At 42.2% G+C, this 13,676-nt stretch overlaps 1 protein-coding gene across 1 annotated transcript in view; it reads right to left on the reverse strand.

The window, feature by feature from the left end:
- Positions 1 to 3,292: 3,292 nt before the first annotated feature.
- grb7 (growth factor receptor bound protein 7) overlaps positions 3,293 to 13,676 on the reverse strand; it is a 108,070-nt gene continuing 97,686 nt past the window's right edge. Inside the window, exons 12-15 of the mRNA XM_084323328.1 lie at positions 12,373 to 12,430; positions 10,331 to 10,418; positions 8,546 to 8,639; positions 3,293 to 5,722 (exon numbers count right to left, since the gene is read on the reverse strand). Coding sequence (XP_084179454.1) covers positions 5,576 to 5,722; positions 8,546 to 8,639; positions 10,331 to 10,418; positions 12,373 to 12,430 — 387 coding nt within the window. The 3' untranslated portion in view covers positions 3,293 to 5,575. The remainder of the gene's footprint in view (positions 5,723 to 8,545; positions 8,640 to 10,330; positions 10,419 to 12,372; positions 12,431 to 13,676) is intronic.

Here is a 13,676-nt window from a genome sequence, read left to right on the forward strand (position 1 = left end):
AAGCTATGTATTTGGAAGATTGGAGGTCTCGCCTTGGGCAAAATAAACAAGGTTTTAACTCTGGTAGCGGTGAGATATTGCAGTGTTTCTGTTTCCCATACATAGATGTATTGTGGCAGCCTACCACAATAGCCCAACAGATTTTCCAATACCACATTACCAGCACTACATGATGTATTTTTACAATTAGTTCCTCTGTTCAGTTATGTGTATCTTACCCTCCCCAGCCTCTGACCACAACAAATCTAAAAACAACATGGACAAAGTATCATATTACTATTATTTTCAGATATTGCAATATGATTCACATTAGACATGTTTTTTTGTATCTCTATGAAACAAATATCTATTCTTACATCTGTAGATCTGTATCTGTACAAAAGATATCTTCTTACATCTGTAGATCACAATTTGTAGTCCTCGGCATCTCTGCAGCACTGAAATACTTCATGAGAATGGTATTTTGACACATTTCACCTTTAACATATTGCAGCCTCCTGGATTTGGCCATTTTCCAATTTCAATTGGAATTAATCAAATTGTGTGAAGGAGTGAAGCAGCACACACTTAAATTACAGCAACCAGGAATAGCCTAAGCAAGAACATTTTGATTCATTGTAACCAGGATTATTATAGTTGTGTATGTTTCAGGTCACGTGAGTGGATAAAGTGTGCATGTTAAGACAACTAGAATGGATGTGATAAAGAGGGGGGAAAGCCAGATGTGACAGACAGGCAGACAGAGAGAGAGATAGACAGGGAGAGGGAGTAGGTCTTGCTGTTTGAATTTAAGAGCTTGATTAGTCAGTTAACAATGTCTTACTGTAGAAACGAGTTTCTAGACATTTAGGACCCCAAATATGTCACTGGTGGACTTCGAAATGGTCCCCAGATGATAAGAATAGCAATGTGCTTTCATGAGCCTTTGTGCCAGGAGTAGATACTTTCAAACGTAATTTGAAACTCTTTATCGAAGAACTTTTATAGGTATATGAATAATTCGGGGCTAGCATAATAGACCTCTCACTGGTGACATATTTCGTCAAGTCTTTTCGCTATAGCATTGCAGATCAGGTCAATGACATCCCGCCATTTAGTGTTAGCAATGTGGCTCTTGAAATGAGCACATTAACACATAACCCTCATGTGTAAAGTTCTAGTAAGACAATGTGCCAAGCTCATGTAGGTTAAAAACTTAGAGCTGTTAGCTACCCGTCAACCGCTCGTATCTTGTAGGCTGTGACTTTTAATGAGGAACAAGCCCTAGCCCCTTTCGTGACTTTCGGTTTGCAAGCAAGCCCCAGGCTTGCAAACCGAAAGTCACGAAAGGGGCTAAACAAGCCCGTATCCACAATAAGGTCTGATCTACTGCACGAGCATAACAATGTAGACACAATGCATGTGTTAACTAAACTGTTCTGTTAACTCAATGTAATTGATTTGTTGCCAGCAGAGATTACGTAGTAGCTAGTCTTACAAACCTCTCTGATAGTTTGTTCTCAAGGCTGCATCATCTGCCCACAGCAGTCGGTGAACATGTGCGGAGCAGAGCCCTCTGGTGCGGAGCTGCTCAGCCAGGTGGAGTCAGCGGCATCTCACGTGATGTCCTTGCCTGGTGGTGTGTGAATAAATTATACGTAGTTCCTAGTGAGACCAAAGGCATTTACATGTTTGCCTAAATCAATAGGTACGCAAGTGGCGACTCATACTGTCATTGCAGGTGAAAATAACTCTCTTATAAACAGTGTGATGCCACAGATTAGAGGATCTTTAAAGGAGAATACTGAACCACTCAGCTATTACATTTCTATACATCATTCCTATGGCCTCCTGGACAATGCATTCTGTACATTCTTTTGAGTACAACTTTGAGTAGGCTACAATTGCACTAACAATCCTGATAAGACTATAATTTGTTAAATCAATGCACAGTTTGGAGCTTCTTCGCTGCCATTTACTGGGAAACAGAAGTTTGTTTCAACTTGTTGATTCAACTAAAATAAGCTAATGCAAAAAACGTGCTTGGAAATACAACAATATATGATTCTTTACAGTGTATATGGGAGAAAATGCATATAGAAATACATTTTTGTGTAGGCTATTGTGATTTGATACTGGGGATCTATTAAGATTAATCAATCACATACAGCTTGCATAATACTTAGGGCCATACCATTTCAAAATCAATTACAGCTATACAGAGAAGACGAATGCCATGATTCAATCAGTGTGAAAATCAAGGCCTTTCAGGTCTTTATTTCAAGAACATCACATTCAATATTATTATGTGACCTTTAATCAGAAACAATCAAATGTTAGTAAAAGTTTGACATGGGCTTCACTGGATCAAAAACAGGCAGGTATCACAATGTGGTTGTCATTCCATATTTTCTCCACCCCATAATGTCCAAACAGAAGGAGAATTAAGTTACATGCATCAGTAACTAACAAACCATGACTATAAATTGATAGAAGAAATCAAATAAATAAAAAAGTGTGTTATATGGCAGGGCCGAGGCAAAGGATGTGATCAAATCTGATCTTCTGAGCATTTCAGTATGTTAGCTGGAACTTATGCCCTATATGAGACATAAAATCCCGCTCCAGCACCCATGACAGTTGGGTGCTAATTCTCAAGAATCCATATAAATTTGAAGGTCACAAAAAAATAAATAAAAAAAAAAACATTCCACTCCCACCCCCATGAGAAATTAGGGGGAGCTGAATATTCCTGAAGTCTTTGAAGTTCATTTCACCCATTCTTTATATATATATATTTTTTTACCACTCAATTTACCTGCCCATATAAGCAGACTTGGGGGGAAACCATGTTGCTATGGCAACCCTCATCCATGGAGGGCTAGAGTGGATGCAAGGGGGTTACCAGAGCACAATGGTATTTTACCACGCACACACACAGCAAGTCACTGGAGAAATCAGCTCTTTAGCTTAGGGTACCACAGCGCCAAGCTCAGAGCCATCTCCAGCATGACATCTGTGATCTATGCTGTATCACAGGGGGTACAGTCTCCCTCAAACTCTGCAATAACCTTTAGGCTGCCTTTCATGTTGTCCCACCGTTGTTCATTGTATGCTGAGTTTTTGCCCCGTTTCTCTAATATTGTACTGATGTGGGCATTGTTTGTTAGAAGCTATCATCTCCCTTCTGGGCTGGCTTCCATCTTGTTGGAAGGATAGTTTAATGTTGTTTCAACTATTTGGTGTTTGCCCCCAAAACACTTTATTTGTGGTGGCATTACTAAACAACCTGTGGGATACGCAGACATATACAGTATATCTGGACACGTTATGGACACGAATGTTAAATTTGAAATTATTTATTTATTTAACATTACAGGGGAAAAAAAGACAGATTTGAAAGAAGGTACAAAACAATTCTATAAAAACTAACAATTCTAACCTTGCGTTCGATGAAAGATAGAAATGTGGTACAAAAGTAAACTGGCCTTATAAGTAAACTGAGTTACAATGTTGTATCTGCTAAGATTTCTAGCACCATGTCTTAAAACAATAACAACAATGACAGCAAGTGCAAAAAGAGGTGCAAGATTCTCAAAGTTAGAACAAACAAACAAAAAACTCCCAATATATTTCCACATACCGTCGAACATTTGGTAAGGTATGTTTGCTAAGAAATAACTAAATGTCTACATTTTCATCTCTTAATGAACATCAGAAATGTAGCTTCCCATCACCATCATTGTGCAAAAAATATGCATTATAAGAGTGCTTTGACATATAAATGAAACGTGTTTCACTCTGTACCATTGTGTCTGTAAGGCATAATTTTTTTTAACACACTAAACATTATGAAAACAGTATAACTCTTATCTTACATGCTACACCATCTTGTTATTATGCATTATGAAACATGGGGTATTATCCCACTGTGTTTCTATGTTTATCCCAAAAGATGGGTACAATGTTGAATAATATTTATTCTTGAAGTAATTTTCTTTAATATTAACATCACACATGTGCATTCCTTTGCACCCTGCTGAGAGAGAAAAAAAGCATCCACCAATGAAAACCTTGATGACAAAATCATCATCTTTGGCTTTGCTTTTTGGTGTATCAAGACCGTCCTCTGGTGGTCAGAATCTGAACTGCTTCAATGGAACCTGCTGAAGCAACAATCAGGTCACTGGCAGGTGTGTTGGGGTTGGTATGGAGGTACCCTCGTCAGAAAGGAAATATTCTTCTTAATGCACCAGAATCATAGCGCTGCACAAGAGTGGTCTTGCTAAAGACCCTCAAAACTGTGGCAAGTGCATGCAAAACTGCTCATTAGCTGTCCCCTCGGGGGAAGCAACGAAGTAATTAAAACATGAAAACCAGAGGGGGAGTCTGCACATTAGTCAAACAAGTTGCTACTGGGAGGGGCTCCAGTATCCAGACCAGCGTCTGGTCATACCGTCAGGGGGTTTCGTTGAGTCCAGAACACTGACCCAGAAATCCTAAATGACTCGTCTCAGGCTGTTATGCATTCCGACATCCAAGAAAGCCAATGCAGTTAATCACGCTGGTTACAAGTGTTGAGGTGCAGAGGGATTAGGCGGCTGCCGGGAGAAGCCACAGTGTGGAATGAGTTGCAGTTGGGTTGAGGGCCAACTTATTTTCAATTCTATCCATTTTAAAATGTAGATAGAAAAGGACAATTTGTTTTCCAACAATAGAACATTAATTTTGTATTACTTCTTAATAAGTTGGATAAACAACTTCCTTATCCCAAAATATTTTTAAAGCACCTACGTGTAAGGTTTCATATATCATAGTATATAACATTGTAAGATTAGTTGTGATACCTTAGTGTAATTACAACAAAGAAATATGAGCATTGCTGAGACAACCGATTCTCATGCTAAGACCACATTTCCCATGAACCCCATTGCTTGTTATTGCAAAGGAAATGTTGCTATTTGTTCCCGCCCTCCAGCAGCACTCTCCGCATGGGATTTGTTTTTGAGATGCAAAGGGAGAGTTAACAGTCCATTCATAACCATGAACGTGGAGTTGTTTTTGTTGATAAAGCAAGTTTTGCAGAACTCCTGTGGATCCGACTCAGTGGCACGCAATTACAATACAACACAGAAGCTACAGAGGCTGCTCGCCTCTCTCGTCAATTCTCATCCATTCTCATTGGGCTCATCGTGCAGTAATCCAGCCAAGGTATGGACATTGAATTGACAATGATATATTAATGTTGAAATCCTCCACATAGCTGCTTTAATGTCTGAATTCTTGCAGAAAACTCAGAATGGATGGAATTGAAATCCAATTGAACCCTGCACAGATTAGTGGTCTAGTCCCTTTAGGTTTAGATGACTAAGACTAGGCCTCATTGGGTTTACCTTAACCTTTAGGGTGGGTGTCATACAGCATGGGTTGACCTTGATCTTTAGAGCGGGTGTCATACAGCATGGTCTAGTCTGTAGAGTCTTGCATAGATTTTATAGTTACCATTGGTTATTAACCTTAATATTAACTCATACTGAGTGACCATGGGCTAAGAGCTGAGGTCATACTGGGTAACCATGGTCCTACAGGGTGGGGGTCAGAGTGCGACACAGACACAGGGGTGTTTGAGGCAGACGGGCAGGATGCCCTTGTTGATCTGATGGAACTCCACCAGCTGCAGCAGATCTATGAAGAGAGTCAGGCCGTCATCCATGGTATAGTACTTCCTGCCCCCCTCCTCACACTGCAGAGAAAGGAAAGGTTGCTTTCAGTTAGAATATATACTAGTGAATAGCATAACATCGTGATACATTTGAGATTGAAACTTAATGTGAAAAGTCCCTTAATGTAAATGTAAAAGGTACCTAAAGCCCTCTCCACACAGCTTAAAGTTTCACCTGGCCATCAAGAAAGTATTAGTGACCTTACAATGTTTGCACAGCACTAATGGTTTTAAAGGGGACATATTATGTGTCTTTTCAACTATTTTATATGACTTCCTTGAATCTGTGGAACATGATTATGAATATAGTTCTAAATCTAATCTGAATTATTCATTTTCCAGCATGTCTTTCTTCCCTTGTATAGAACACACCTTTTCTGGTGGGTGTAACACACACCAAACCTTTAATTCATTATTTCCTTCCCTGCCTGGCTACCCCACACCCAAGAGTAAGACATGTGTACAAACCAGGCAGTACATTAGATAAACAGTTTCTCTGGCTCCAGAAAGCACAGCTAATGGATTAATCAAAGCTAATTCATCCCATTGACATCATCGACGGTCAGAAATTCTGAACAGCTTGTTTAGGCTTGTTAATCTGAAGACTTTAAACCCTGGCCAACCAGCAAGGAGCGCATTATGTCATATTTCCCAGCGCCTAACATTTCAGACTACAAAGTCTAGGCAAACTAGCTTTCCATATGTCCCCTTTAATATTAGCAAAGGGACCCAGTTGATTGGATGTGTTGTGTGAATGATACGACATAATGACAAGCATATGTGCATCTTCATGTTTGATTCCAATAGACCCTTTTACTCTATGTAAACAATGATGACGCTTGTTGGCAAAACTCTTGCTACCGATAGCAAACCATATGCACGTCTTCTGGGGAGACACTCCACGGACAGTCTAAAATAAATGAAATCATGCAACGTCTGATGACCCCCAAAAGACGTGCATGCAGTTTGGTTTCAGAAGCAGAGTTTTACCTACAAGACGACGTTGATGGAAAAAGGATCTATAGACAAGCGATTACAAGGCTAGAACAAACTTGGTTGTGACACTATGTGAAAAGCAAAAGTCAAGCATAATTTCTTCATTTCTAAACCACTAGTAATCACCATGATATGGCTGAAATTACTGAGCTGGCACCTTGGATTGAAATGACATTACAGATGATAGTTATTTCCTCAAAATAGAGGATGGCAATTTCAACTGCAGGTTTTGCTGCAGGAACTGGGAGGGGGAAATCACAGATGTTAAATTCAGACAGGATCAAATTCATGGAGGTGCTTGGGAAATAATTTGCATCAGCACTGGCAGGCCTCCCTAGGCTGAGTAGAGAGGGCTTCCAATACAACTCATGTACAATTCATGTTATTCCTTTGATCTTGGCATATTCAACCGGCGTGATTCTCAAAGCTAGGATTCAGAGAACCAAGCTTACTGTCTGATGCCATCAAGCAGCAATGTGGTCAAACTGTTGACCATGTAAGGGGTGGCTGGCTTTGTGGACTCATAACATAAGATATAACAGTGACCTCTAAGGCAAAAGAGTCTCGCTTGGTACTGCATTTGGTTTATATTTCTTGTTTTTGTGTGTGGGTTGGAGTTAAGTAACTTATTATACTGTGGATTTCTCCAGACCTCTCTTGGCAGAGCCTGAGTTGTGGCTAGCAATTGCCACCCCCCCCCCCCTATCCCCACTCAACTCCAACCCACACATCAGACCAAAAAATTCATTAAATTAACAAAGTGCAATCCCAAGTGGGGCTCTTGCCTAGAGCTCGCTGTTTGGTGTCTTTGCAGATTCTAACTTTAAAAGGGTAACTAAACACATGCTAGTTTTGTATGCCCTAGTGGTTGATATTTTCACCCTGCTGCACAGTGTGATATCAGAGTCCAAAGAGGTACTCTGACATCACAGATCGGGATCAGGAGTTTGCAGCATGGTGCAACCACTAGGGCAGCAGAATGTAGCAACCATCCGCTCCATACGTCAAATGTTGGTGCTTTCTCTGTCGCATACATTATTTGCATACTAACAGAAGATCACATACTGAAAAATGCATACAATATAGCATGTAGCGTGTAGCATATAGCGTGTTGCGTGTAGTATATAGCATGTAGTGTGTAGCATATAGTGTGTAGCATATAGCATGTAGGGTGTAGCATATAGTGTGTAGCATATAGTGTGTAGCATCATATAGCATATAACATGTAGCATGTAGCATATAGCATGTAGTGTGTAGCATGTAGCATACAGCATGTATCTTGTAGCATGTATCATATAGCATGTAGTGTATAGAATGAAGTGTGTAGCATATAGCATGTAGCGTGGATAAATCAGAACCAGCTAATCTTTTGTACTCTCAAATACAATTATTTGCCATCTTCCCCAGAGTCAGATAAGAAGATTAATATCAGTTTCATCTCTGTGTGTCCAGTAGCCCAAGAGAGAGGTCCAGGTGCATGCTAGCCTAGCATAGCACAAATACTGAAGCAGTAGGGAGAAGCTAGCCTATAGCTCTATCGAAGGTGAAGAAATACAACTTACAACAACTCCAAAACTGACGCACAGCAATGAAATTGATATCAATCTTCTCGTCTGACTCCGGGGAAGATGACAAGGTGTATTTCCCAAAATGTTGGAGCACACTAACAGTTCCTACCCAGAAAGTAAAGTAAACTATCCAAGATCGTGGGATTAACATTAGTGTTAGGGTGAATTTTCACTTTAAGTGCAACTAATGCATCTGTGTGATCCAGGTTGTGTAGCAAACACTATTGTCCACTACCAGTATTATCTTTGATGCAACGATGGAAAGAAAAACAACACTCACAGGAATGACCAGGTAATGTTTGGTCTTCAGCTTGTAGCACAGTGAGAGGACAAAACACTGGGAGTGCTGCTGGCTCTCACGGATGAGGAACATCCTACACACACACGCGTGCGCGCGCACGCACACACGCACGCACGCACGCACACACACACACACACACACACACACACACACACACACACACACACACACACACACACACACACACACACACACACACACACACACACACACACACACACACACACACACACACACACACACACACACACACACACACACACACACACACACACACACACACACACACACACACACACAGAGTAATGTCATCTACTGAGAAACAGGCAACGAAACAGGCAACATGATGTTATTCACTCCAAAATCCAGCTGTACACAACTATGAATAATGCAAAGCGGGTGGTGTGTTGTTGAGTTACAGTATAAATAATGAAGTGGCTGTTCCAGTGAGGGGAACACAGGCAAAGTCTGTCTAAAGTGTGGTTGGTTCACTCTGCCGCCATCTTGATGAGGGGCGACTAACAAGACTAAGGAGACCTGACCCCCTATGTCTTTGTGGAGTCATCCTTATCTAAGAATCTGTCTTACATAGAGGAACATCATTTTTCTTTCATATTTGAAGTCTCTGGTAAATTATTGACAACACAGAATAGTTAATAGGGAGGTGTAGTGGTTACGTCATTGTTGTTTCTGGCCAGTCCACCTCGCTTGAAATCGCTATGTATTTCCCCATTGCCCATTGCCTAAATCGTCTTGTTTAAAACAAATAAAGCATGAACATTTGCACGGTGTACCTTTCTGTGCGTATTCATCCACAATCTATAGCTCAACATGAAAATATTCGCAATTAAATCGTAAAAAATAACGTCAAATTTAATTTCAACCCCCCCCCCCCCCCCACACTTAGAACAGCTTCTATACATGTGCCATCCAATGGCTTTTGCCACAGAGTCCTTAGTTACCATGGCACCCCCTCACTGAACAATACCCAGCCTTTCAGCAGAGATCGTGATTCATTCAAAACATCTTACAACTCACATTTCACTGTGAATTTAAAATGTTTGTATAATTTTACTCTACATGAATCGCATCACATTTAATTATTTTCTCTGAATGTTTATTTTGTAGCAAGTAGTTTTGTTGTCGGTTGTGGCAGCCATCTCTAGTGTTATGGATTTATTTAGTGTTACGAGTGTCTCTGATACAGCTCCAATAAGGCATTTTGAGAGACATCTTAAAAGAACACGCCAACGGGGGAGCTCCCGTAGCTCACCGCATATCTCGGCGCTATTTCTGCGTCGGGGAAATCCGTGCTCGTCACGGATCTGGGGGACACGAGTTCGATTCCCGGACCCGCCGTCATTTCTCAGAATGTCTTCCCCTGCTCTACATCCCATTTTCAACCTGTTTCTGTCGGTCATGCTTGACCAGAAAAGCGATAAACGCTAAAAAATAAAGTAAAAAAAAAAAAAAAAACACGCCAACATTATGGGAAATGTGCTTACCATCTTCTCCATGCACTCCGACTGCAAGCTAACCTAGCTTAGCACAAATGAATGGAAGCAGATACAGACCACTAGCCTAGCTTAAAACTCTGGGAGAGATGTTTTTGGCTAATAGCTAGACTAGCTGGTCCGTATTTGCTTCCATTGTGTTAAGCTATAGGCTGGCTTGCAGTCAGATACCTTTCTACTGAACACACAGAGAGGAAATTGATATCTATCTTCTGACTCTAGAGAAGACGGTAACTCTTTGTCCACTCACCCGTCCACCAACCCCTGCTCCTCGATCAGTTTCTGGGCTTCCTTTCTAGACACACCGCCATGGAACCATGGCTGAGTTCTGTGGATGGCTGGATCAGACACATGCATGTTACACCATCACTACTCTGAGTTAGAGCTCACAGACTTAGTGGGTCAAAGGGTCAAACATTGTCCTTTTACGTACCATCAACTTTATTCAAACAAAACAATGTTTCAGTCCTTCATCAGGTTAATAAAATCTAAACCTGAATAAAGTTGATGGCGAGTAAAAAGGTGAGTGTGCAGGAGTTCTCTCTTCTCTGACCAATGAACATCTCCTACGCACCTGTCTGATTGAAGGTGTGCATGAGCCTTTAAAGTAAAGTTTTGTCAAATGGTTCCAGTCTGCTAGACTGTTCAGCTGTTTAGCTGTACAGGAAGGTCATCAAGCTAGCTGGCCAAGTGGTCTCATCACACTACAGTTTAGATGTATATAGGAAGGTCATCAAGCTAGCTGGCCAAGTGGTCTAATCACACTACAGTTTAGCTGTATAGGAAGGTCATCAAGCTAGCTGGTCAAAAGGTCTCATCACACTACAGTTCAGCTGTACAGGAGGGTCGTCAAGCTAGCTGGTCAAGTGGTCTGATCACACTACAGTTCAGCTGTACAGGAAGGTCGTCAAGCTAGCTTGTCAAGTGGTCTGATCACACTACAGTTCAGCTGTACAGGAAGGTCATCAAGCTAGCTGGTCAAGTGGTCTGATCACACTACAGTTCAGCTGTACAGGAAGGTCATCAAGCTAGCTGGCCAAGTGGTCTCATCACACTACAGTTTAGATGTACTGTATATAGGAAGGTCATCAAGCTAGCTGGCCAAGTGGTCTAATCACACTACAGTTTAGCTGTATAGGAAGGTCATCAAGCTAGCTGGTCAAATGGTCTCATCACACTACAGTTCAGCTGTACAGGAGGGTCATCAAGCTAGCTGGTCAAGTGGTCTGATCACACTACAGTTCAGCTGTACAGGAAGGTCGTCAAGCTAGCTGGTCAAGTGGTCTGATCACACTACAGTTCAGCTGTACAGGAAGGTCATCAAGCTAGCTGGTCAAGTGGTCTCATCACACTACAGTTCAGCTGTACAGGAAGGTCATCAAGCTAGCTGGTCAAGTGGTCTGATCACACTACAGTTCAGCTGTACAGGAAGGTCATCAAGCTAGCTGGTCAAGTGGTCTGATCACACTACAGTACAGCTGCACAGGAAGGTTGTTAAGCTCGCTAGTCAAGTGGTTTCATCACTCATATTAAAAGGGTTTTGGACCCCTAGTCCTATCCTTTTCTTACTCGGTAGAGTCCTTTCTCAGCACAATCCATGCTGCTCCTCATACTACTGCAGCTCCAGATAGTTAGCTACAAACTAACACAAAGTCAAAGGGTTGAGCTCCTGTCTGTATAAAAAGCTGACTGAGTCTCACTGAAATTAACTCCACAGTCCACACAAAGTAGATTTCAGTGAACCTCAGTCAGCTTGTACAGACAGGAGCTTGTCCCCATTGACTTTGCATTGGTTTGTGGCCAACTGTCCAGAGCTAGTATGAGGAACAGCATGGATTGAGCTGAGAAAGGACTCTACCGATCAACATCATCATTGGTAAGTAAGAAATAGGACTAGGGGTCCTAAAATCTGAACCCCCCCCCTGCCCTCACCTACACAACATTCTACAGTACATTTATCTGAACCGACTGGATATTATGTTTGTTTGTTTGTTTGTTTTCCCCTGAACTACTGTCCTTCAGCCAACTTTTCTATATCTAAACACATTACATCAGATACAATATAAAACTATAAAACACATTTTCAGCCAAATATATCACTTAGAAATGACATTCCCACTTAAGTTCAATGATCTGAACATTTAAGTCTAATGAACGACCTTCATTCCCAAGGGGTGCTGATACATAAGGTTCTACTGTCGAGGGAGACACTGAGGATAATGAGCTTTTGTAGTGGTATGATGGTCCTGGATAACGAGTCTGTGTGTGTCCATACAGGTGAAGTGGACTCACAGGAGGGTCGTGCTCCTTGGTTCAGGTTGGGTAGACTGCACCTCAACGCTTCTCTCCTCTGCAACCGGTAAGAACAGAAAAGGTGAAGACATTTTATTGTATCCTCTGTCATTCCGGCCTCTGATCCGTTCTCCTATGGATCAGAGGCCTTATCTATCTATCTATCCATCCATCCATCCATCCATCCGTCCGTCCGTCCGTCCGTCCGTCCGTCCATCCACCCACCCACCCACCTATCTAGATACATCCATCCATCTATCTATCTATCTATCTATCTATCTATCTATCTATCTATCTATCTATCTGTCTGTCTGTCTGTCTGTCTGTCTGTCTGTCTGTCTGTCTGTCTGTCTGTCTGTCTGTCTGTCTGTCTGTCTGTCTGTCTGTCTGTCTGTCTGTCTGTCTGTCTGTCTGTCTGTCTGTCTGTCTGTCTATCTATCTATCTATCTATCTATCTATCTATCTATCTATCTATCTATATATATATATCTACAGTATCTATCCATCCATCCATCCATCCCTCTCCCTGTGTTTACCCCTCCAGGCCTGCCCCTCCTCCCTCTCTCCATGCTCACCCTCCAGGCCTGCCCCTCCTCCCTCTCTCATCTTGCCTCTCTCCATACTCACCCTCCAGGCCTGCCCCTCCTCTCTCTCTCCACGCTCACCCTCCAGGCCTGCCCCTCCTCCATGCTCACCCTCCAGGCCTGCCCCTCCTCCCTCCTCCATCTCTCCATGCTCACCCTCCAGGCCTGCCCCTCCTCCCACCTCCCTCTCTCCATGCTCACCCTCCAGGCCGCGTCTATATTAATCCCAGCCGAAGAGTGCAAGAGCGCTTCCGCATTCTTCGCCATACGCCAGTACGGTAATGCGCATTTCCTTTTCCTTCACCCAGGTGCTCGCCGCGCATGCGCATGAGGTCGCCGCTTGGTTCGACGCGAGACCCCCATTCAACACTAATCACAGATGCCAGAACGCGCCATATTAAACGCTGGTCAATCACATTAATACTATATGCTATTGCTATTGCTATATATTGCTATTGCTATATGCTATTAATACTAATACGGTATATATATACACGCAATGGACGCAGCAGGCGATCACTGCTACTGTTATTCAGCCACGCCAGCCGCCGCGCCGCAGCCGTGCAAGAGGTACATGATTGATTGATTGATTGTGTAGTGACTGTACATAATTCACACAGAACTGTTGTTGGGAATAGTAGTTCCCCCCGGACGATATTGTGTGTAGCACTTCCTGCCTCGAGCATTCATTCTACCTATCGATTCGACTACGTTGATATT

Source organism: Notolepis coatsorum, assembly GCF_963971535.1.
Source record: "Notolepis coatsorum genome assembly, chromosome: 10".
Lineage (NCBI taxonomy): Eukaryota > Metazoa > Chordata > Actinopteri > Aulopiformes > Paralepididae > Notolepis > Notolepis coatsorum.